The sequence below is a fragment of the Gopherus evgoodei genome, chromosome 2, assembly GCF_007399415.2.
Source record: "Gopherus evgoodei ecotype Sinaloan lineage chromosome 2, rGopEvg1_v1.p, whole genome shotgun sequence".
In the NCBI taxonomy this organism is placed as follows: domain Eukaryota; kingdom Metazoa; phylum Chordata; order Testudines; family Testudinidae; genus Gopherus; species Gopherus evgoodei.
In genome coordinates, this window is record NC_044323.1 from 69,535,450 (window position 1) to 69,556,200 (window position 20,751).

The window sequence follows — 20,751 nt, forward strand, 5'->3', positions numbered from 1 at the left end:
CATTCTGCAGCAAAAAAACTTCAGGACCAGACTTCAAAGAGAAACTGCTGAGCTTCAGTTCATCTGCAAATTTGACACCGTCAGCTCAAGATTAAACAAAGATTGTGAATGGCTTGCCAGCTGCAAAACCACTTTCTTCTCCCTTGGTTTTCACACCTCAACTGCTAGAACAGGACCTCATCCTCCCTGATTGAACTAACCTCGTTATCTCTAGCTTGCTTCTTGCTTGCATATATATACCTGCCCCTGGAAATTTCCACTACATGCATCCGACGAAGCGGGTATTCACTCACGAAAGCTCCAAAACGTCTGTTAGTCTATAAGGTGCCACAGGATTCTTTGCTGCTTTTACAGATCCAGACTAAGACAGCTACCCCTCTGATCCTTCTCTCCTATTTATGAATATCTTGGGCCAAAGAAATTCATGTAAGTAAGTAATCCTGAAATCACCACAGTATGTAGTTTGTGTCCTGTATCTGATTAAGGTGATTACTATCAACCAACTTGATTTCAAGGCACAAACTTTTGCAGATAACCTGGACCAAATAATAGACATGATTAATACACAGCTTATTTTAATTTATCCTTACAGAGAAATAAACACATCTCTTTGGAATTCTTTGGACACAGCCATCCAGGGAACACCTTTTCTTTCTCGCTCTTATTTATTTTTGTAAAAAAAAAATTATATTCAGATAAGCTTTAAAAATGTGTATGGAAGGCCCACTAATAAACTGAAAGTCCAGGGTGCTGCATATTCCCATCTTGTACATCTCCCAAACTGCTTATGTTAACCCCAAGCACTTTTAGGTAGCGACCCCATGGCCACTATTTTATATTAAAAGCATTGTTATAAAATCTTTTAAACCCCCCCCCACACACACACCTCTGAACTTAAATTATGGTTTCAATTTTTTTCTTTGTCTTAAAAGTACGGTAGGATTTTCACTGAGCTACACGTCAGAGTGACTGCATCAGACTCAGCAGTCCACTCCATAATTTTAACAGATATTTTTCAGATCCCTACGGGGAAAAGCAGGCACCACATATCAGAGATTCAAGACATGCCGAATTTTCTTCTCTGCTGTTTGTTACTATTTAATGATCCACATATGAAACTGAATGGTAATATAATTACTTTATATAGTAGATTTTCTGTTTATAAGTTATTTTTCTTACTCTAACATATATACAATATATCTATATATACCCCTGATGAATCCTATTTTATAGGGACACTATCAACGCCTTTAAGCCTCATAGTGAATATATAAGGCTTTAAACCCTTGCAAAGAAGCAAAGATCAGATACAGAATGTAGAGTCCACTAGGATCCTAAAGATGGTATTTGCTTCAGACCCATGATGTGCAATTATTTCATAATATGTATATTGTGTGTTGCTGCTTAGATTATATATATGTGTGTATATCACATGAGTAGGAAATAAAATAATAGAACATATTTATTTCTATTACTATACCTATAACAAACAAGTGTTGACCTCTACTTAATACAGACAGTCCCACTGGTATGATATAAAAAGAATATGTCCTAGTCTTGGGCTCCTCTGAAGTCAGTGGCAAATCTCCTGTTCTCAAAGGGGCCAGTTTTTCACAGTTGGTTTTTATATGCTAGGTATGACCATGAATAACCCACTCTTGACATCACTTTGTTTTACCACTAATGAAGTTATACTTCTCTGTGACTCATGAAAACGGAATATTTTTGCTGTCCACCTTTATGCCTTTCATGTTAGTTCCATCCTGTAAGTATTAGCTCTTTCGGATACATACACTGTACACATATTTTTCATTTAGATAGAAATGTGCCTATTTAGTGTACAGCATATGGAATTTTTGCACTAAATGTTCTTTATCTCTTATTTTGTCTTAACCATAGATCTACTGTATGTCTCTGTACTTTAACTTTTTCTATTAGGTGAGAAGAGGAAAGGAAAGTTTTCTAACTAGAAACACCACATTATCATTGTCATTTTGCTTATTTAACAAAGTGAGATAATTTGTTCATTTTACCTTTTGCAACTCAGTTATAAACCTAGTGGCATAGATAGAGACACAATACTATTGTTGTACAAGACATCTATTGTAGCTACTTTTGTTCAGAAAAATACCCAGTAACTGCTCATTTGGCAGGAGGATCAGTAAGGGTACTACTATTCACAGTGTTTCTTTTTTCTTCTTCTTCTTTTAATCTACAGAATAGAGTATTTTATGTACATTGGAACCAGTTAATGCCCTTTAGACAAATTTGTAAGTTGTTTCATAAAGCAGGAAAGACATTTCAGGGGAAATATGTGCCAAAAAGCATAGTCAAAAAGGCTTCACAAGTTCTGTATATCACTGTGAGTCAATGCTGGAGATCACTTCTAAAACAGTCAATATTCAAGAGGGATGTTCTCATCTGGAGAAAATACTGCCCCCTTCCCTCTTTTAGAATTTGATCAATTCTCTATCAAAAGTCCTGGCTCTTCATATATACTTTAAACTATAAATAAACACTGCATAGTTCCATGTTCTTGATTTGCTTCTTTTTGTTTGTTTTTGTTTTGAAAAATTATTGCAGTACAATTGATTCCTGTTTGGAGTTCAGTAAGGAGCAAACAGCACAGGAGTATGGGTGGTCCGTATAGGCCCAGGAGCTGGTCGTAGGAGTGCTGGAGGAAGTGCTGTAGTCTGGAATAGGGTAGCTGCTGGGGCTGTTCGAAGACTGAAAGGGGAATTCACAGCCACAGCAGCAGCTGCTGCTGCAGCTGCTAGTGGGTTTGGTAAGATTCGTGGAGCCATTGGCTTTGAAGGTTCCTTTGAAAATACTAATTTTACCTGTGAGGAAAAGAAAGAAAGAAACAGAGAAAGCAGAATTTGTTCATATTAGCCATGTGATAGGTTACTCTTCTTAGATTATATATGAAAAATATAGATAGAGAGGAGTGGTTTTAGTTTCTGGCACTAAAAGTGAGCTGCATCTGTGTAACAAAAGAGCTGCTATATCACACACTCCTATTAGGAAGGAGTATGTCCATGTTGTTTTGGTAGAGGCTACTGAAACCCAATATTATTTTGGTTCTGGTTTCACATCTTAATGTGGAAACCTATAATTTGATACATAATTTCAAATCAACATTTTAGTGAGTCCTGACGGGCTGAGCAAACTCAGCTTGCCCAAAATTTAAGGGGAGTTGCAGTTGCCCTGGAAAAATTGAATAAAAAAGAACTGACAATCAGTGAGGAAGCAGCCATCTGGATAGTGTGATGTTGCAGACTAGAACTAAGTGAAAACACATCCCATTTGAATGTATTACAAAGCAGGTACTTTATTGTTGCTAAGTAAGTTCCATTAAAAAAAACAGATACTCAGTGAACCACAGTTTATTAACACCTGCTCCTGAAAAACATAAAAAGATTTTACCTAACAACATCTGTGAACGTCTCCTGATTTGTCATGCATTCAAATGGGAGATGCATTCCCTTTTCCCTATTCTACATTATCTGACTGGCTCTCCTGCTGGGAGGAATTAGTAAAATAGCATTTCTCACTGAGATGCTGTTCACAGTTATGGAGACAATGAAAATTGACAGGTATCTTAAAAACTTGGTTTTGAACATTCATTTTTGATGTACATCTTTATGCGATCACTATTCAGTGAGCTGTGATGTAGTACTGTAGCTAAGCACTGCAGCTTTTTCTTTAACCTGCTTTTAAAGCATCTGCTCCATGAAACTCTCCATTTACAGCTTTCAAACATACACAATGTGTACAAAATGCTTAACTATATCCGAGTATAATTAAAAATACACTTCGAGGTAGACCTCATTTTAGTGTATTAGCACTGACGTTTGATATGTGCATAAACTATCCCAATATGAGAGGCTACAACCCGAGATGAGAATATGGGCCACCTCCAAAGCCAGTGGAAGACTCCTGTTGATTTCAGTCGACTTTGGATCAGGCCTTGTGTCCCTGGGCTGCAACTCTCTCTCTCAGTAAGTTGTACATCACGGAATAAATATGGACATTTCTCACTTACTAGGGCCAATTTCACCCCAGCCAATAGACCGTGTGTGTGCGCGTGTGTGTGTTCAGATAACACCACACTGCCCCAGCTTGGCCTCTTGGACTCAGGAGGATTGCCCCATAAATCAACAGTGAATTTCATCTGTGTAGTTCATCAACGTTATCCACGATCCAAAAGTTCAGTTTTTATCTACCAGTTATCAGCTCACAGGTCTTGGATCTGCTGCCTTGCCTGCTGACTTCAAGTTTGCTGAAGAATTTTTGGGGAAATTTTCAAAGGCACAAAGGGAAGTTAGGCACCTAACCCCATTGAGATGTTTTGGGTGTTGGACACTTAACTCCCCCCTTGTGCCTATGAAAATCTACCCCCAGATCTTCTTTATGGTCATTGAAACAACCAATGTCACACCCTTTAGCAGGTCATGGTGCAAGCTCTCTACTTCCCTTTCTATGACTTTATTTTTCCTCATTTTCTATTTATATTTAAATAGGGTTTGAAAAAAAATCTTTATGTAGAATAAATTAATCAGAAAAATCATGTTGATATGGGAGCTTTTTTATTATATAATAAAATGGATTTGAAAAGCGAGAAATGAATCACAGCAACTTGGAATTTTTGTCATGTTAGCTTTTTATGTGCAGGACCGATCAGTTTGGAAAGGGACAGAGTGAGTCCCAATGTAGTCTGGAACTTCCTAACAGTAAGACCTATTAAACTGTGTAATAATATCTCAAGGGAAGTGGTGAAGCCCCTTTCTATGAGACATTTAAAACTACACTGGGCAAGCATTAGAAAAATATACATTAGGGAACAATACTACATTGGTAGAATGTTGAACAAGATGAGTTACAGAACTGTATTAGGTCTTTCCCCTATCTCTAAATTCTACGATCCCATGAACGTAGCAAAGCTATTAGTGACTCTGGTGTATTTCTGCCACTGGGAAAGGAGGAAAAAATCCCCTTAGGATACTGTTGATGTAGAAAGTGCAGCATGGTGCTCTGATTCTTTGAAAAGTTTAAGAGCTAGTATTCTATTGAAACTATATAGGCTTTCAATTCATTTGTTGAAGTGCTCACGGTTTTATTTCCAAGAGAGATTAAATAATAGTAATGCTTAGTGCATACAGTATATAGCACTATACATTTTCAAAGTACTCTACAAATACTAATTAACATTCAGGGCATCCCTGTGAAATAGCTAAGTATTATTGGTCTCAATTCATTTGTTGAAGTGCTCATGGTTTTATTTCCAAGAGAGATTAAATAATAGTAATGCTTAGTGCATACAGTATATAGCACTATACATTTTCAAAGTACTCTACAAATACTAATTAACATTCAGGGCATCCCTGTGAAATAGCTAAGTATTATTGGTCCCATTTTACAGGTGCATAAAATGAGGAAGAGCAACTAAATGACTCGAAAAACTAAAACGTTGAGAAAAGAGAGTTAATCATCTTTAGAACTTACCAAAGACATTTATAATCAAAGGAAGATCAATGTATTTTTGGCTTTTTGTCTATCCTATTTGAATTCCAAATAACAGCATTGTCCAGGTTATTTTGCAGAAGGAAAACAAAACCAAAACAGCCCGCCACCTCTCAAAAAAAACCCTCTTTTAACCTTATCCTGAGTAAGTTATAGCACTTCTGCTTCTCTGCTAACTTGTGCTTGTTAACTACTACCTCATCCTCCCATCCCAGTTCATTTGCCTCTTACATCCAGCTATTGGCTCCTGTCTGGCATGTAGATTGTGAGCTCTTGGGGTGGGACTGTGTTCTTTGTTACTCAACTGTACAGCATCTAGTACAACAGAGCCCTGATCCTTGTACACTTCAGCTCACGAACAAGTGACTGGTACGTACAGCACCAGGGATTTGTTAAGAGCCTGCATCAAATACTAGAATAATGAATCTCAGTGAAAAACTGTATTGCATTAGCAATGCTATGTGAAGAATTCGCAGGTAGATCATCTGATAGATGGATGCTATGTTACACTCCACTATCCCAGGGACCTAGAGTATTATTACTAATGCAAGACACTAGAAGTGTTTTATTAAATGCAAATATACATTATTTTTCCTTTGGCCCAAGTCTTTGAAGTTAACAAGATCTGGGCGTGACACAGTTTCTTCCGTGGGAGGGAATGTGACCAGCCCTGGCTTGAAATGGCACAAGATAAAACAATAGATTTTTTACTATGTTTAATTTTATCTAGGTAATTTTAATAAATACAAATTAAATTAAAATAAAATAAAAATGATGTGTGTTTTATGGTGGATCCTGTCCAGCAATCTGAGCATTAACTTCTTGGGCATTCACTGTGGAAGGTGTAGATAGGATCTTTATAGCCCTTATCATTCTGGGGAACTATCTTTCTACCCCTTTGGATTGTCTTTCTTTCTAATAACCTTTATAATGGAACCCTGTTCTGAGATCATCTACAGTACCACTCCCAAAAGGGCGCTTATGGGACTTAATCCAATGCGCATTGAAGTTAATAGAAAGATTTCAATTGTCTTCAGTTGTACAGTGAGCTATCACTTCCTACTTCCCATCTCCATCTACTACTAAGAACTGACATTCCTCACTTTTAGGATGCATTTGAGCTGCCCCAAGGGATGTAAGCAACGGATTTAGGAATGTGATCAAGTCTAAATTCTGTGCTATATCCTGCAGCATGCACACACTCTGGAGCCCACTCTGTCTTTCAACTTTTGGATATTTTTCCCAGTGATGTTTTCTGAAAATCTTTCTCAGTAGGACATCATGGAAGAGAAAATCATTTGCTTACCCCAAGTGGATGTGCTCCCTTTTGGAGTTTGTTGTAAGGACTATATTTAGGTTTAGGGGGTTTCCCAGCAGCTCGATCTTTGTGCCTTCTACTACTTATGTGCTGTTAAAAAAGGGATATTACAAAAATTACCTTCTTTCAATCAGTATCACATTATTAATAGTTCACTTCAACTCCTGCCTTTCGACAGGCATACTCCAGTCCTGAAGACTATTGCTCTCCACAATAGCATTAATTTGACTAAATTAAAATAAAATAAAGCAATAATTAATAACCATTTAGATGTATTTCAACTTGAAGGAGCTTTTAGTGCTTCATGTATTTGGGCGACATTTTCCAAAATGCTCAGCCCTGGCCTTACTCTGCTCCGATTGAAGTCAAATGGGAGTTTTAGAACTGCTTACTTAATGGGAGCAAAGTTAGGCCTTTAGAAAAATCCCACCAAGTGCTGCACAGCAGAGAGGGGAGAACCAAGGAACATCTCCTACCGAAAAACAAAGTGCTATGAGACTTTTAACGTCCATGTAGGACAGACAGGAGCTTTCAAGATTTCACCTGAAAGACTGCCATACAGAATGCTGAGTGGCAGTCAATTAAAAATAAAACCATATCAGTGCAGAGCCTATACATAAAAACTATTAGAATGTACTGTAATTTCCTGTACAGATTTTATGGTGCATTAGATGCTAAGAATTGGCTTTTTTCTAGATTTTTTTTTCTGAAAAGAATTATAGCAAGTAAGATAAACAAGGAAAGGAACCTTTTTTTCTCCTGAAAGCATGACAGGTACAAATGTAGTCCATCAAAGTATTTATCTCCATACTTTTCTTAACAAGTTTTCAATTCCAAAAGGCACATAAAGTAACTAAGTGTTTTCCAGAACAATGGCTTTGTTCATCTGAGAGAGAATGATTGACTCCAACTTAGTGTAGTTGCAATTTAGAGGTGAGGCTTATTGGCTGCAGAGGAACACTGATAAAAACAACCCACACTGCTAAGGAGGTTTTTCAACGTTCTATAAAAAGACTCTCTCCACACACACCTACATCCTCGTGAATACAAATATCACACAACACCAAATGACAGGGTTCATTAAGCCATGACAATAATGGTAGTCTAAGGACACTTGTAACACTGTAGTTTAGAGAAAGATTCTATAACAGTTTTAAAATATATAATCAGTATTTTTTGAGGAATTGTACTTTATCTGATGGAAAATCATACTGAAAACAGACAGACAGAGCACAAGCCCAAGTACAAAGGGCAAAAGCAGCAAGCTCCATTTGGATGTGAATTCTCATCACACTGACATGCTAAATGCGCAGGTACTTCACCCTTACGAAAACAAGGCAGAGCCAAGGATTCAGTGTTGTTCAAGCTGGTTAAGTACCTGTTTAAGTTGTGTCTCAGAGTTTACGTGCACATCGCAAATTTCACAGTGAAATGTTTTGTTTTGTAGGCCTGTGTTTCCTTTATTAACAGGTCCCTTGCCTTTGACGCCTGTCCGAGGAAAGGCTTTAATAGTTCCACTTCCATTCCGAGCTTCCAACATGGTTTTGTGCTTAGTCCCTGGAGAGATTCCAAATAGGAAAGAGATATTTTGGGCAAGTTAACTGCATTTTATTATTTCAACTTTTATATACATATTATCTAATCTATCTATAAAATCTCTGTTTTGTCCGATGTGTTATCTTTGAAACATGTCCACATTGCCTATATCAGTAGGATAATAGAGTAACAATATTTCACATTTAATATATAATTACCTGGAATTTAATTATTAAATGCACCTATCTAGGCAACAAAACAGGAATAAGCAGCCACCACCAGTAAGTAACGGCATGCTCAGGATGTCCTGAGGTGAAGTTAAATAGGTGTGACTTCTTTCATTAACACCTGCTGCTAATAAGACATGAACTGTAGTTGAAAAGGAAGAGAGATTTGGCTATTAAAGATGTTGTTGTAAGTGATTTGTAGGCTTCTGTGATGAGAATGATAAACAGCACTTTTTATGTACCAGAAACTTGAATCTGCAATTAAATAATCAGTTCCCAAATCCTGGAGCTTCCAAAAAAATAAATAACTCAGACAGAGCACAAGCTCCAGGCAGCAATCTAACGATCTTAAGGGCCCGTGACAGAAACCAAAACACAAGAGAAATATGGACATTGCTCACATTTGTTACTAACCAAAAAAAAAAAAAGGACAAAAATCAATAATAAAGGGTCTGATTGTTATATCTTTACTCATGTTAAATAATACCATATAGAGTTGATTTTAATGTGGCCACTCACGATTTAATGTGAATAATGGTGTTACAATCTTTATTCAAAATTAATACACGCACACATATACTTTAGCAGAGTAGTAACCTAAATTTTCAAGACTTTTTGACTTTCTATTGCGATAAACACACAAGGCTGGATCTTGATCTGATGTTGAATTGATATGACTACATTGATTTCAATGGAGATATACCAAATTAAACTAGTTAAAGATCTGGCCCATAATATTTAAAACTACTCAAACTTCTTGTCACCATCAGAAACAATAAATTAGCATGTTCTTCTCAGTTTAAATGAACATTACACCAAGCCAAGGTTATCTCTTTTGGATTTCAATTTAAGACCTTTCATCGTTTTAGGCCTATAATATTTCAGCTAAAACCCAGTCTTTACCCTAACTAATCCCACAGAGTCTCACGCTAATACAATAAGGCCTTTAGCCTAATAACCCCATTACCTATGTTTACCTACTTGCCCACCTGTGTCTTCCAAATTAGTATGAAATACACGCCGGTCAATACTATACCCCTACAATGTCATTCTACTTACAGCAAGCTTAAGATCACTCATGAGACGTTAGATAAACTCATAGGTCAACACTGAGTAATCTCTATCACTATGTCATGTTTCAGGCTTTAAGTTCAGCTTTCTCTCTCTTCTTCAAGTCTATTCTTGGCTATCTCCTAAGGTCTTGTTTTTCCAGCCTTGTTTACATTAGGGAATGTTTTCAAAATGTCCCACTGGTGCTAGCAACGTTAGGAGTTCTATTATAGACCAGATGCTGGCTACTGACACCAGAATTCTTAACCCTGCTCACAACAAGTTGAATCAAAATGGCGTTTAATATGCTGCCAACAGATGATGGCCTGTCTACACCAAGGCTCTCCAACACTACTAACACTAGTGGCAAGAAAGTGTTACATCTAGGGAAAAGACAGTCACTAGTTGCCAAGCAGTAGCCATCATCAGCCAATTAGTGCAGGGATTATATTTTTTATTCTGTATGGTTACCAAAAATTATTGTTCAGCAAGAAATTTGATCTCTGATCTTTGCATTTTGACTGGCTGATGCCCTCTATTTCAGAATAATTTGTTATATTTTATACCAAACTATTCTTTTTGCCAGGGCCGGCTTTAGGACGTGAGGGGTCTGATTCAAAAGAGCTGCTGCCGAAATGCTGCCGAAGACAGCAGCAGCGATTGAGCTGCTGCCGACGATAGTGGCAGCAATTCGGCGGCAGCTCAGTTGGTTGCTGCTGTTTCCGGCAGCACTTCGCAGAGAGTCCTTCCTCAGCAGCAGTTGTCTTCCGGAGCCTTACCTTGTGGGGCCCCTCTTTCGGACTTTGTGTGACCCTCTTAGGCACGGGGCCTGATTCATGGGAATCGGCCTAAAGCCAGCCCTGCTCTTTGCTGTTTGACATAAATGAAAGTGTGCAAATTCTGAGCACCAAAGGTAAGAGCAGTCATATTGGATCAGACCAATGGTCCAGCTAGCCCAGTATCCTGTCTTCTGACAGTGGCAATGCTAGATGCTTCAGAGGGAATGAAGAGAACAGGGCAATTATCAAGTGATCCATGCCCTGTCATCCAGTTTCAGCTTCTGGCAGTCAGAGTAAGAGAGTATAAGCTGTTACTTAGCACCATAATGTTTGGAAGCAACGAAAAGTGAAATTTAAGAAAACTGGTAACTTTCAGGCACTAGACTTCCTTTTTTCCCCTTATGAAACACTCCTTGCTTGTCATTTTTATACTTTAATAGTTAATGAATTCCATGTAATTGCCAGTTTTCTGCCACCTCTTTGTCCCCTGCTGCAAGAGATCTAATCTATTCAGAGGAAGATAATTGCAGAGCTCTTGAGACAGAAAAGAAATTGCTACATCTCACCACTGTTGTGCGCCTCCAGCTGTGAGGTGGAGTTGACAGCAACCTTGCATAGTGAACAGTAAAGGAGTCTTTTTGCCTTTTCTTCCTCGGTCTCCACGGAAGGGCATGTGTTGCTGCTAGTGGCTGTTGTGGGGATTTTTTCCACTTTAGAGGTGATTTCAGTTGTCATAACACTGCTTTTTCGAATTTCCACTGTTGTTGTTGATATTGCTGGTGTCCCAATGGTAAGGTCTGCAGTCAACAATAAGAAGGAGATGGAAACAAAATAAATGTACTGACCTTTTTCATTGGGCATGTTAATACTGCAGCTACAAAGAGACATGTAATATTTCAGCAAAACTTTGACTATTGATAATCATCAACTGAATTTGACTTTTTTCTTATTACTAGAATACATTTGCAAAATACAGTGCTATATTGAAATACCACACACACTGTCCCCCTGTATAATACAAACACTTATGACATACAAATTTCTTAAACTGAAAAGGCATATTACATCATTGACGCCATTCCTTTACAAATGCAGGATAAACCCTTAAAAGAGGTCCTATCATTTATTAGTAAATTAGGTAATTAATATTTGTACAAGTCCTTTGAGTTCAATAAAGTGCCATAACTGGTATGTATTATCTGATTTTTTTAATCTTTTAATATTCTGTACTATTTTAAAAAATGTGTGGTTCTGAAATGAGTCAGATAAAGACAAAACCTTAAATTGATATTACTCTTGATATTAGCCAAATAACAGTCATTACTTACAGGGCTTTATATTTTTCATAGAGCTGTAGAAACACACTCAATTTGTTTAGAAAAAATGTGTGTATAACTATTATATACAACGTGACACATATTTTTAATTATTTAGAAATTTCCCATATAAAGAAGCACCTATGCTCACCTAGAGACTCCTTTCCCTAAATTACAAATACAGTAAACAAAATTAAAGATACAATCAACATATATTCTGTAGACATCATTATAATAATGAAATAAAACTCAATTATAGTATTTTGTGATGGCATCAGAATGCAGAGATGTGTGGATTTATATTTTTCCTTTACTTGTATATTTTTGGAGAATATCACAAGAAAATTTATTTATTAAAATCATATACAAATAAGTCCATACAACCTCCTATATATTTATTTTTTACAATAAGATTGAGTGTTATTGAAACAATTACAGGAGTAAAAGGTGGCAGATAATGTTTAAAAAACCTAGACTTTGATTTACAAATTATTATAGCAAATGAATTGTGACATTAGAGATAGCCCAGCCAATCAGAACAGAGTTTACTTTAGTCCATTTGCAGTCCTAAGGGTTAAAATACTGTAAAAGGTGGGATTTTTTATTTACATTCTGAAATAGTTACTTTGTGACTGTGATTTTACAGTTTTAAAATATAACCCAATTACATCCTACTGTAGCTATGAAAAAAGCCCTCCAGTTACATCCTAGCCATGAAATACTGTATAACTTTGGTAACAAACTTGTTATTATAATATATAAAGCCTAAGGATCAAGCTGGACCATAAATAAGAAATGACATTTAAGTAAAATATGGTGGCAAAACAAGGCAATGCCATTTGTAAATTGCATAACAGATCATGGAACAGGGAAAGGTTAGTTCCTCTCCATGGCCTTGAATCAGAAAAACACATCAGCATGTGCTTAACGTCAGTAGAACTCAAATGTATGCTTAAAATTAAGTTTGTGCCTAAGTGCTTTCCTGAAGAGGAGTGGTTGCTGAATTGGAGCCCAATAGTCAGACTTAGATTTACTCATTTACTCATTTTAGGTAGCTCCTTCCTCCATTAGAAGCCCTTTTGACTTCATTGAGACTACTCCTGGAAAAAAGGTACTACCCAGCATGAGTAAGGACAGCAGAATCTGGCCAGATATGTCCATGGTGCAACTGTGCTTAAAATACTGTGTTTAGTTTAGGGTCCCTCACACACCTGAAATGCATCAACAAATTATAGTGAATTTAAAGAAGAGCAAAAAATATATATGATTATGGGAGTAAAGAGACTGATTTATGAGAAAACGAAAAAAAAAACCTTGGCAACACAAAAACTAATTGAATGATAATGGTCAATGAGTATTTGTACTCTGTATGAGTACAGAAACACAAACACAAGGGAGGAATGTTTGAGGGTGTCAGAGGTGAAAGTGGGCCAGTAAGGCATACTGGTAACAAGTGGCCGCCGGTACAGGCCCGTACACAGACGACACTAAAGTGCTAATGTTTCTGCCCCTTTTGCCCCTCTGAGGGCTGCTGGTGGGGGGGTGAGGAAAAAGGGGCAGCTGTCCCGGGGCCCGATGATTTAAAAGGGCCTGGGGCTCCCGGCCACTGCTGCAACTACTGCAGCAGCGACAAGAGCCCCAAGCCCTTTAAATCACCACAAGAGCCCCGGGTGGCATGGAATGGCCAGTGCGGAAGGGCTGGCTAGGGGAGGCTGACCACCAACCCTGCCCTTTCCACCCAAAGCCATGCCCCTTCTGGGGGCCCAGAGCGGGCCCCCATACCGGTAAGACTTTTATGTTACTTTCACCCCTGGAGGATGTATTAACATGTGTCATGGAATGAAACAGACTACACATCAAGAAAATGTCCTCAGTAAGGACATTGAGCCAGGGGGTTAGTGTTGCAAAGGACAGAGTACAGGCATTGTCTCTCGGGATTTTTAAAATTAGACTGAACAAAGATATATGGTAGGGGACGCTTCTGTATTAGCAATGTAGTGGACTAGATGGTCCTTTTCATCAGTAATCTCTATGAATTTATTAATCTTCTCTTTCTCCTTTTTGGATTTTTATTCTTATAGTTTCAGCATGATTAAAGTGTAAGTCACCTGTCCACGCAAGGAGACAATCAAATTTAACAACACTAGAGTTGAAACAAAAAGTTGCCTTTAGAGGCAGGCAATATAAACATACAGTATAATGACAGCAGTCACTCTTGTAGTTCCAGAGAAGGCACAGGAAATGGATACAGTAAATAGCCTCCTCTTGTCTTAAGGCTTTCTCCTTTCTTCTTACCTTCTTCTACTTCTTTAATTCATTGTTGATGTGGCTTAATGTTTTCAAACTGTACTTCATATTAGAAGTAAGACTTTAAAATGCTAAGTACCACAAATTAATTGTGCTGTTAAACAACAATAGAATACTATTTATTTTAAATATTTTTGGATGTTTACTACATTTTCAAATACATTAATTTCAGTTACAACCCAGAACACAAAGTGTACACTGCTCACTTTATTTTTTATTACAAATATTTGCACTGTAAAAAACAAAAAGTTTTTTTCAATTCACCTAATACAAGTCCCGTAATGCAATCTCTTTATCATGAAAGTTTAACTTACAAATGTAGAATTATGTACAAAAAAACTGCATTAAAAATAAAACAATGTAAAACTTTAGAGCCTACAAGTCCACTCAGTCCTACTTCTTGGCCAGCCAATCACTCAGAGAAACAAGGTTGGTTACAATTTGCAAGAAATAATGCTGCCTTTTTCTTGTCTACAATGTCACCTGAAAGTGAGAACAGGCATTCACATGGCACTGTTGTACTGGCATTGCAAAATATTTATGTGCCAGATGCACTAAAGAGTCATATATCCCTTCATGCTTCAACTACCATTCCAGAGGACACGTGTCCATGCTGATGATGGGTTTTGCCTGATAATGATCCAAAGCAATGTGGACTGACGCATGTTGATTTTCATCATCTGAGACAGATGCTACCCACAGAAAGTTGATTTTCTTTTTTGGTGGTTTGGGTTCTGTAGTTTCCGCATCAGAGTGTTGCTCTTTTAAGACTTCTAAAAGCATGCTCCACATCTCATCCTTCTCAGATTTTGGACAGTACATTAGATTCTTAAACCTTGGGTCGAGTGCTGTAGCTGTTTTTAGAAATCTCACATCAGTATATTATATCATACTGCATATTATGTTTAGTTCCATTTCATGAGCCGATCCCATATTTGGGACAATGACATAAGCTGTTTGGCTCTTTGCATACATTTAGTTAATTATGGGTAAGCTCCAAAAGGTGTGAAGTTTTTGTTTACGTATACCGTATTCCAACTGGGTATTCAAAGGTTATTTGAACATCTTAGATCTAGTCAGTAGGCTGTAAAAATTTCAGAAGCAGGCTCTGGTTTCAGTCAGGCCAGAAATAAATCTAAAATATAGTCTTACTCATAGCATAGTATCTCTGCTTTTGTATAGATACAGAGTGCTTTTACAGGGTTACACTGAGACCTCCATTATAGTCTCTGTTTTCAAATGTAAAGATGAATATTTTTGGAATGTTTGAATAAAATCTATTTGCCCATTTTTGTACTATTAAAGGGTGATAAAATTTACCTTTTTTCTGCTGTAAACATGTTTGTTGTGGTGCTAGTTTTGTTTTGGAGGTTTCCACACACATCCAAGTTAACTGAAAAAAGTGGCTCAACTATAAAAGTTGAAGCTTTTAAGGTAGTCAGTCTTCACTGAGGTCTAGTCTTCAGATCAAGTTAAAAAATCAAAGTGGATTGCACTTTTTTTTAAAAAGAAAAGTGTTTTGCAACTTTTTACTATGTTACTCTATTTAAGGAATTATGGAACAGGGTAAATACATATTTCACTATGTTTATCACTACATATGTATCTACATACTGTAGAAGTAGTTGCTATTTTAATGCTGATCATGCAACTATGGCAATACACATATACATGAATGTCAATGAAGTTGACAGAAAGACTCCCATTCACTTCTAAAGTCTTGAGATCAGGTTCTCAATCCCATTCCTTTCCTTCTTACATAGAGAAATTAACTAAACAATCCTCAATACATGTAACAGTAAGGTTACATTTTTAAAAGCTGAAATATCAAAAAATGCAAATGTTAAGGTTCTAGTTGCCACCTTATCTCACTTACATTGCTTATATGGCATATTTTGTTGGACTAATTATTCTGTTACTTGTGAATTTTAATATAAAATGGGTGCAATTTTGTGCTCAGTGACACAATCACAGCTCTAATTAAATGGGAGCTGAACAAATATATCAGGAAGCAAAATTAGGTCTTACGTGTGCATTGTGACATGTTAAGATTAATATAAATTTAGACAGATCCTGCAAAGCCTTACTATCCAGTGGAGGCTTTTTCATTTCTGTTTTAAGTGAGCATAGTTACATTGACATAAATTGGCCTATGGCCGGCAGTGAGCAATACTCCGTTTTCACAGTTGTAAGGATTAGACCCTTACATTTTGCATTTTCTGACTCTAAAGTGTTTAAAATATTAACCTTAATATTATAGCTCTGAATGTAACTATGATTTTTTTTTTGGAAAAATTGTGTGTGTCTGCTCATTCCCCTGTCCTGCAGACTCATATTTTAACCAAGGACACTGCAATGTGCACATCAATTCCAAAGGATAACAAGCAGGGAGAGAAGTGGAGGGGTGACTTTCCTCTTATATTAAATGGGAAAACTAAGAAATGAGCTGTTCAAAAGAAAAAGGATGAGAGTGAGGAAAGGGAGGAGAAAATGAAGCATGCAACTTCTCATGTCACAATCCTCTCCATTCATAACCTTTTTTTGGTGCAACTTATTGCACAGGTAAAACAGGTGCTATTGGCCTCAGAGACCTCAATATATGAGATGTGTATATATATATATTCCTCTACACATGCTCGGTCTTTATTATTTCCAGAAAATCAATATAAAAACTTCTTGGGTTTGTAAAGTGGATATTCGACACACCTGTGACATATTATGGTACTGCTTTTCTGGGATGGGAAAAGAGCACCTAGAAGAGCACAGTTTTATGGACAGATCCAAAAAAGACCTTGTTTGTATTTTTCTTGGGAAATTCATGGGTATCTAAAATACATCGTTTTCTTTCAAAATAGCCTTGGTAACTTGCTTAAAAATATTAGTGCTGGTGTCATATCCTACGACACAGGATTTTACTTCTCCTTAAGCACATTAAGTTGATGCCTAGACCCAATTTCATCTAGGGAAAAAATGTTCTGCTTAGACCATGACCGGGACAATGTATTATGCTACATGCCTTAACACTTGGCTGATAGGAGAGCTGCCATTTTTTTTTAAATTTCACCACTGAATAATGATACTCACGTGGGTGACCTCGCTGGGTAAGACATGTTACAGGATGCAGTTCTTTTGAGAATGGTATTACATCCTGACTCTTAGGAGTGCTTAGAACTTATATATATATATATGCTGTATTTTGGTGGTATCTGTGGGAGATATAGGTGATGAATATTTACCAGCCTGTTCATCCTTCAAGTGTTGATGTTGTCTTTCCTTCTATTGAATACTACCTGCAGTAAAATTATTCTAATTAAAAACTATTCTCATCAATGCTTCTCACTACTTTAAAACTTTAGTGTCTTCATTCCAAAACTGTGAGACAGTAATACTAAGCAATGCTTTTTATTGGTTTAAAAATCAGATACATCATATAGTAGGAGAAAAAACAAAAAACTTACATAGAACAACATTTCTTAAGGAATATTCTGTGCACGGGAAATGCTTGAGGGAATGGATGATAAAAAGCTTATCATAGAATCATAGAAGATTAGGGTTGGAAGAGACCTCAGAAAATCATCTAGTTCAACCCCCTGCTCAAAGCAGGACTAACTCCCTACTAAATCATCCCAGCCAGGGCTTTGTCAAGCTGGGCCTTAAAAACCTCTAAGGATGGAGATTCTACCACCTCCTCAGGTAACCCATTCCAGTGCTTCACTACCCTCATAGTGAAATACCTAGTTTTAACTCTGCCTGAATATCTGACCTCCTATATGTTTTTTGATCTGCATATCACCATGTAATTAGCTTGAAGTGAAAAAGGAAATACTGTCAACTCTTATTCTATTTGAGTTCATTTTAATATATATTCTTCAAAGCAAGACTCTATAGCTCTGTCACAAACTAAATGAGCCAAATGTCACCAGCATGTTATGTGACAGATAGCAAACACTAATGTGCACTCCATATATCTTCCTTATACACCTTTCAATAAGTTGCCCTTTAATCACCACATACTTTCCATATATACTGTTTTTTTAATAATGTGAAAACCAATAAAAGGGAAAGCTATTCAAAGTACACTTCAGTTAACAGTCAAAAGTCATGCAAAGTCTAAAGCTATAAAGACAACTTTACTCATGTAGACTTTAGAATTGTCTGTAAAGGATTAAGGTACAAACATATTAAAATTTGTCAAGTCAGTTTAAAAAGAGGAAACTAAAATCCCCTTCCCACCATTCTTCCAAGTTAACCAATATTCAGATCTTTGAATATATTAAGTTTCTGCTCTCTCCATGCAAATTGGTGCAATAAGGGAGCTGCCTCAATAAGGGAGCTGCCTTAAACGTATAAAGGATTTTAAACACCAGCAGTCAGTCATTTTAATTGACAATTGCTTGAAGACCAAATCAGCATCTATTAACAATGTATTATGACAACTCTTTAAGAGCTATTTCAATAATATATAACCTAAAATCAAGCCTGAAATTCATTCAAAGTGCAAACGTGAAAGAATTGTTTCTGGAGACACTGGCTTGCAGTGCTGTGCTATTTTCATACCAATGCCTGCAGAAAATATTCATTATTGGAACTGTCACTGTTTGGCTTTGGCATTGGCATAGAAAGAGATTACTAATATTGTGTGGAATAGGACATCAGCAGCAAAGAAAAGGAAACACTTCAGGTTTCACAATGGACTGATGGTCTCATCTTAATATAGTAATAGAGTAAGTACTTAGAAAAATCTCTAAAAGACAAGACCTGAGCACTGGAAAAATCAAAGATTTATTTTCATAATAAAAACAAAACCAGAGAATACATAAAAAGCATCTGTGAGTATGAATTTATTCTATAAGGCACAGACCTCATAATTCAAGTGAGAAACCACAAGTGAGTTATTAAGATCCTTTTAAGTAAGCAGGATTAATTTTATATCCCAAATAAGCACTTCATGAATTTTCTTTAGATTAAAGACACAGAAATTATAGTTAGTGCATTTTCCCCCCGCTCTCCGAGAATGTGAGTCTCACCCATCATTCTTCCTACTAAACCTAAGAGTTCTTCATTCTTAAACTGTACGTACACCCCCCGACCCCCCGAGGAAGGTGCTCTTTGGTTTAAAACAAATCATAACTATTAATGAGCTTATTTTTTCTCCCCCAGTCTCAGATGGCATGGATGTTAAATATCCAATTTAACATGTTCATATACAACCCAAACAAGGTCCTTTTTCAGTGGAAATTTTGCCATTGATTTCAGTGGGTTGAGGATTTGGCCCAATATACTGTACATAAAAATATTTTTAAGTTAAAATAATTCTATATTCATTAATTTAGTGCATTAAAATAACTAGAAGTATTACAGTGCTTACATTCCTGCTTGAGACCAGGATTTCAAGAGGAGACTAAGGGAATTTGTTGCTCAGACCCCAGTGAAATTCAGCGGGACCTAACTTGGTTGCTTTGAAATTCTCACTCTTAGTGTTCTCTCTAATAGTTATAGTAATTTATGAGATACTATTTGCATCTTTTAATGCAATAGAAAAGTATATTAAAACAAAACTGCCTTCTCACAAACATATGCAAGCTAACATTTTCAAACTTGGGTGACTTCACTGAAACTACTCACATGTTTAAAGTTAAGTATGTGCTTCACTGGATCAGGACCTTCAATAAGTAGCCCGGTTTTCAAAGTTGCTGACCCCTGCAGCTCCCATTTCTTTCAGTTCGAACTTGTTGGGAGCTCTGGGTGATCATCACCATCTCTGAAAATCAGGACATTTGTCCCTATGACTAAAAATGGATTTAGAGGAGTAATTTTTGCACCCAAGTTTGAACATTTTGGCCCCAAATACACTCATGTTCACACCCTGCACACTATTGTAATAATCTTTCTACAAAGTATGCCTTGTAAGGCATCGTTTGAAAACTCGCAATTTGCCAGTCAATATTGTCCTAGCAAAACTTGTGTGGCAACATTGTATGTGAAGTTATAAGATTCCCCTGTATGATGTTATTAACATGTTTCAACCCTACAGCCCTGTCCAGGCAGAAATCAGGACTGTCCTAAACAAAGGAATATGTGCTGTGCTTAATTTGCATTTAAGCGTAAAGAGTGTCAATCAATTAGGAAGGGAAACAAAGAAAGTTCAAACAGGTGAAAAAAACCCAGCAGCAATTATCCTTCTTTGGCTGGAAATGTTTTTCAACATGGGGACTGAAACTATAAAATGGAGGGACAAACACCACAAAGGATCCCCCACCTCTCTCCCTGCCTATTGCTTTTACTGCACCTGAAGAGACAAAGGAAGCAGTCATTGGACTCTGGAGGAGTTTGGTCAGTAAGACTACTGACAGAATATGGTGAGAAAACTTTGCTTGGAAACTAATAGAGTTTGTTAAGTTAGGCATCAGTAAGCATTTTATCTTTATTTTTCTTGTAACCCTTTATGACTTTTATGCCTCACTACTTGTACTCACTTGAAATCTCTCTCTTTGTAGTTAATAAATGTATTTTTTGTTTTACCTAATGCAGTGTGTTTAAGTTGAAGTGCCTGGGTAACCCCATTGGGGGTAACAAGTTGTGTGCATATTATTCCCTTAATGGAATAATGGACTTAATATAGTCATACTATCCAGGAGAGGGCAGGGCAGTACTGGACATACATTTCTGGGGGATTGGGACTGGTGGTGTATTGG

General features: G+C 36.9%; 1 protein-coding gene across 3 annotated transcripts in view; it reads right to left on the bottom strand.

Moving 5' to 3' along the window:
- Positions 1-320: 320 nt before the first annotated feature.
- The window catches only part of ZNF385D (zinc finger protein 385D), a 360,631-nt gene continuing 340,200 nt past the window's right edge, over positions 321-20,751 (bottom strand). For all 3 annotated transcript variants that reach the window (XM_030550947.1, XM_030550948.1, XM_030550946.1), the window contains 4 exons: positions 11,000-11,230; positions 8,220-8,398; positions 6,830-6,931; positions 321-2,840 (listed from right to left, as the gene is read on the bottom strand). In XM_030550947.1, coding sequence (XP_030406807.1) covers positions 2,607-2,840; positions 6,830-6,931; positions 8,220-8,398; positions 11,000-11,230 — 746 coding nt within the window. In that variant the 3' untranslated portion in view covers positions 321-2,606. The remainder of the gene's footprint in view (positions 2,841-6,829; positions 6,932-8,219; positions 8,399-10,999; positions 11,231-20,751) is intronic.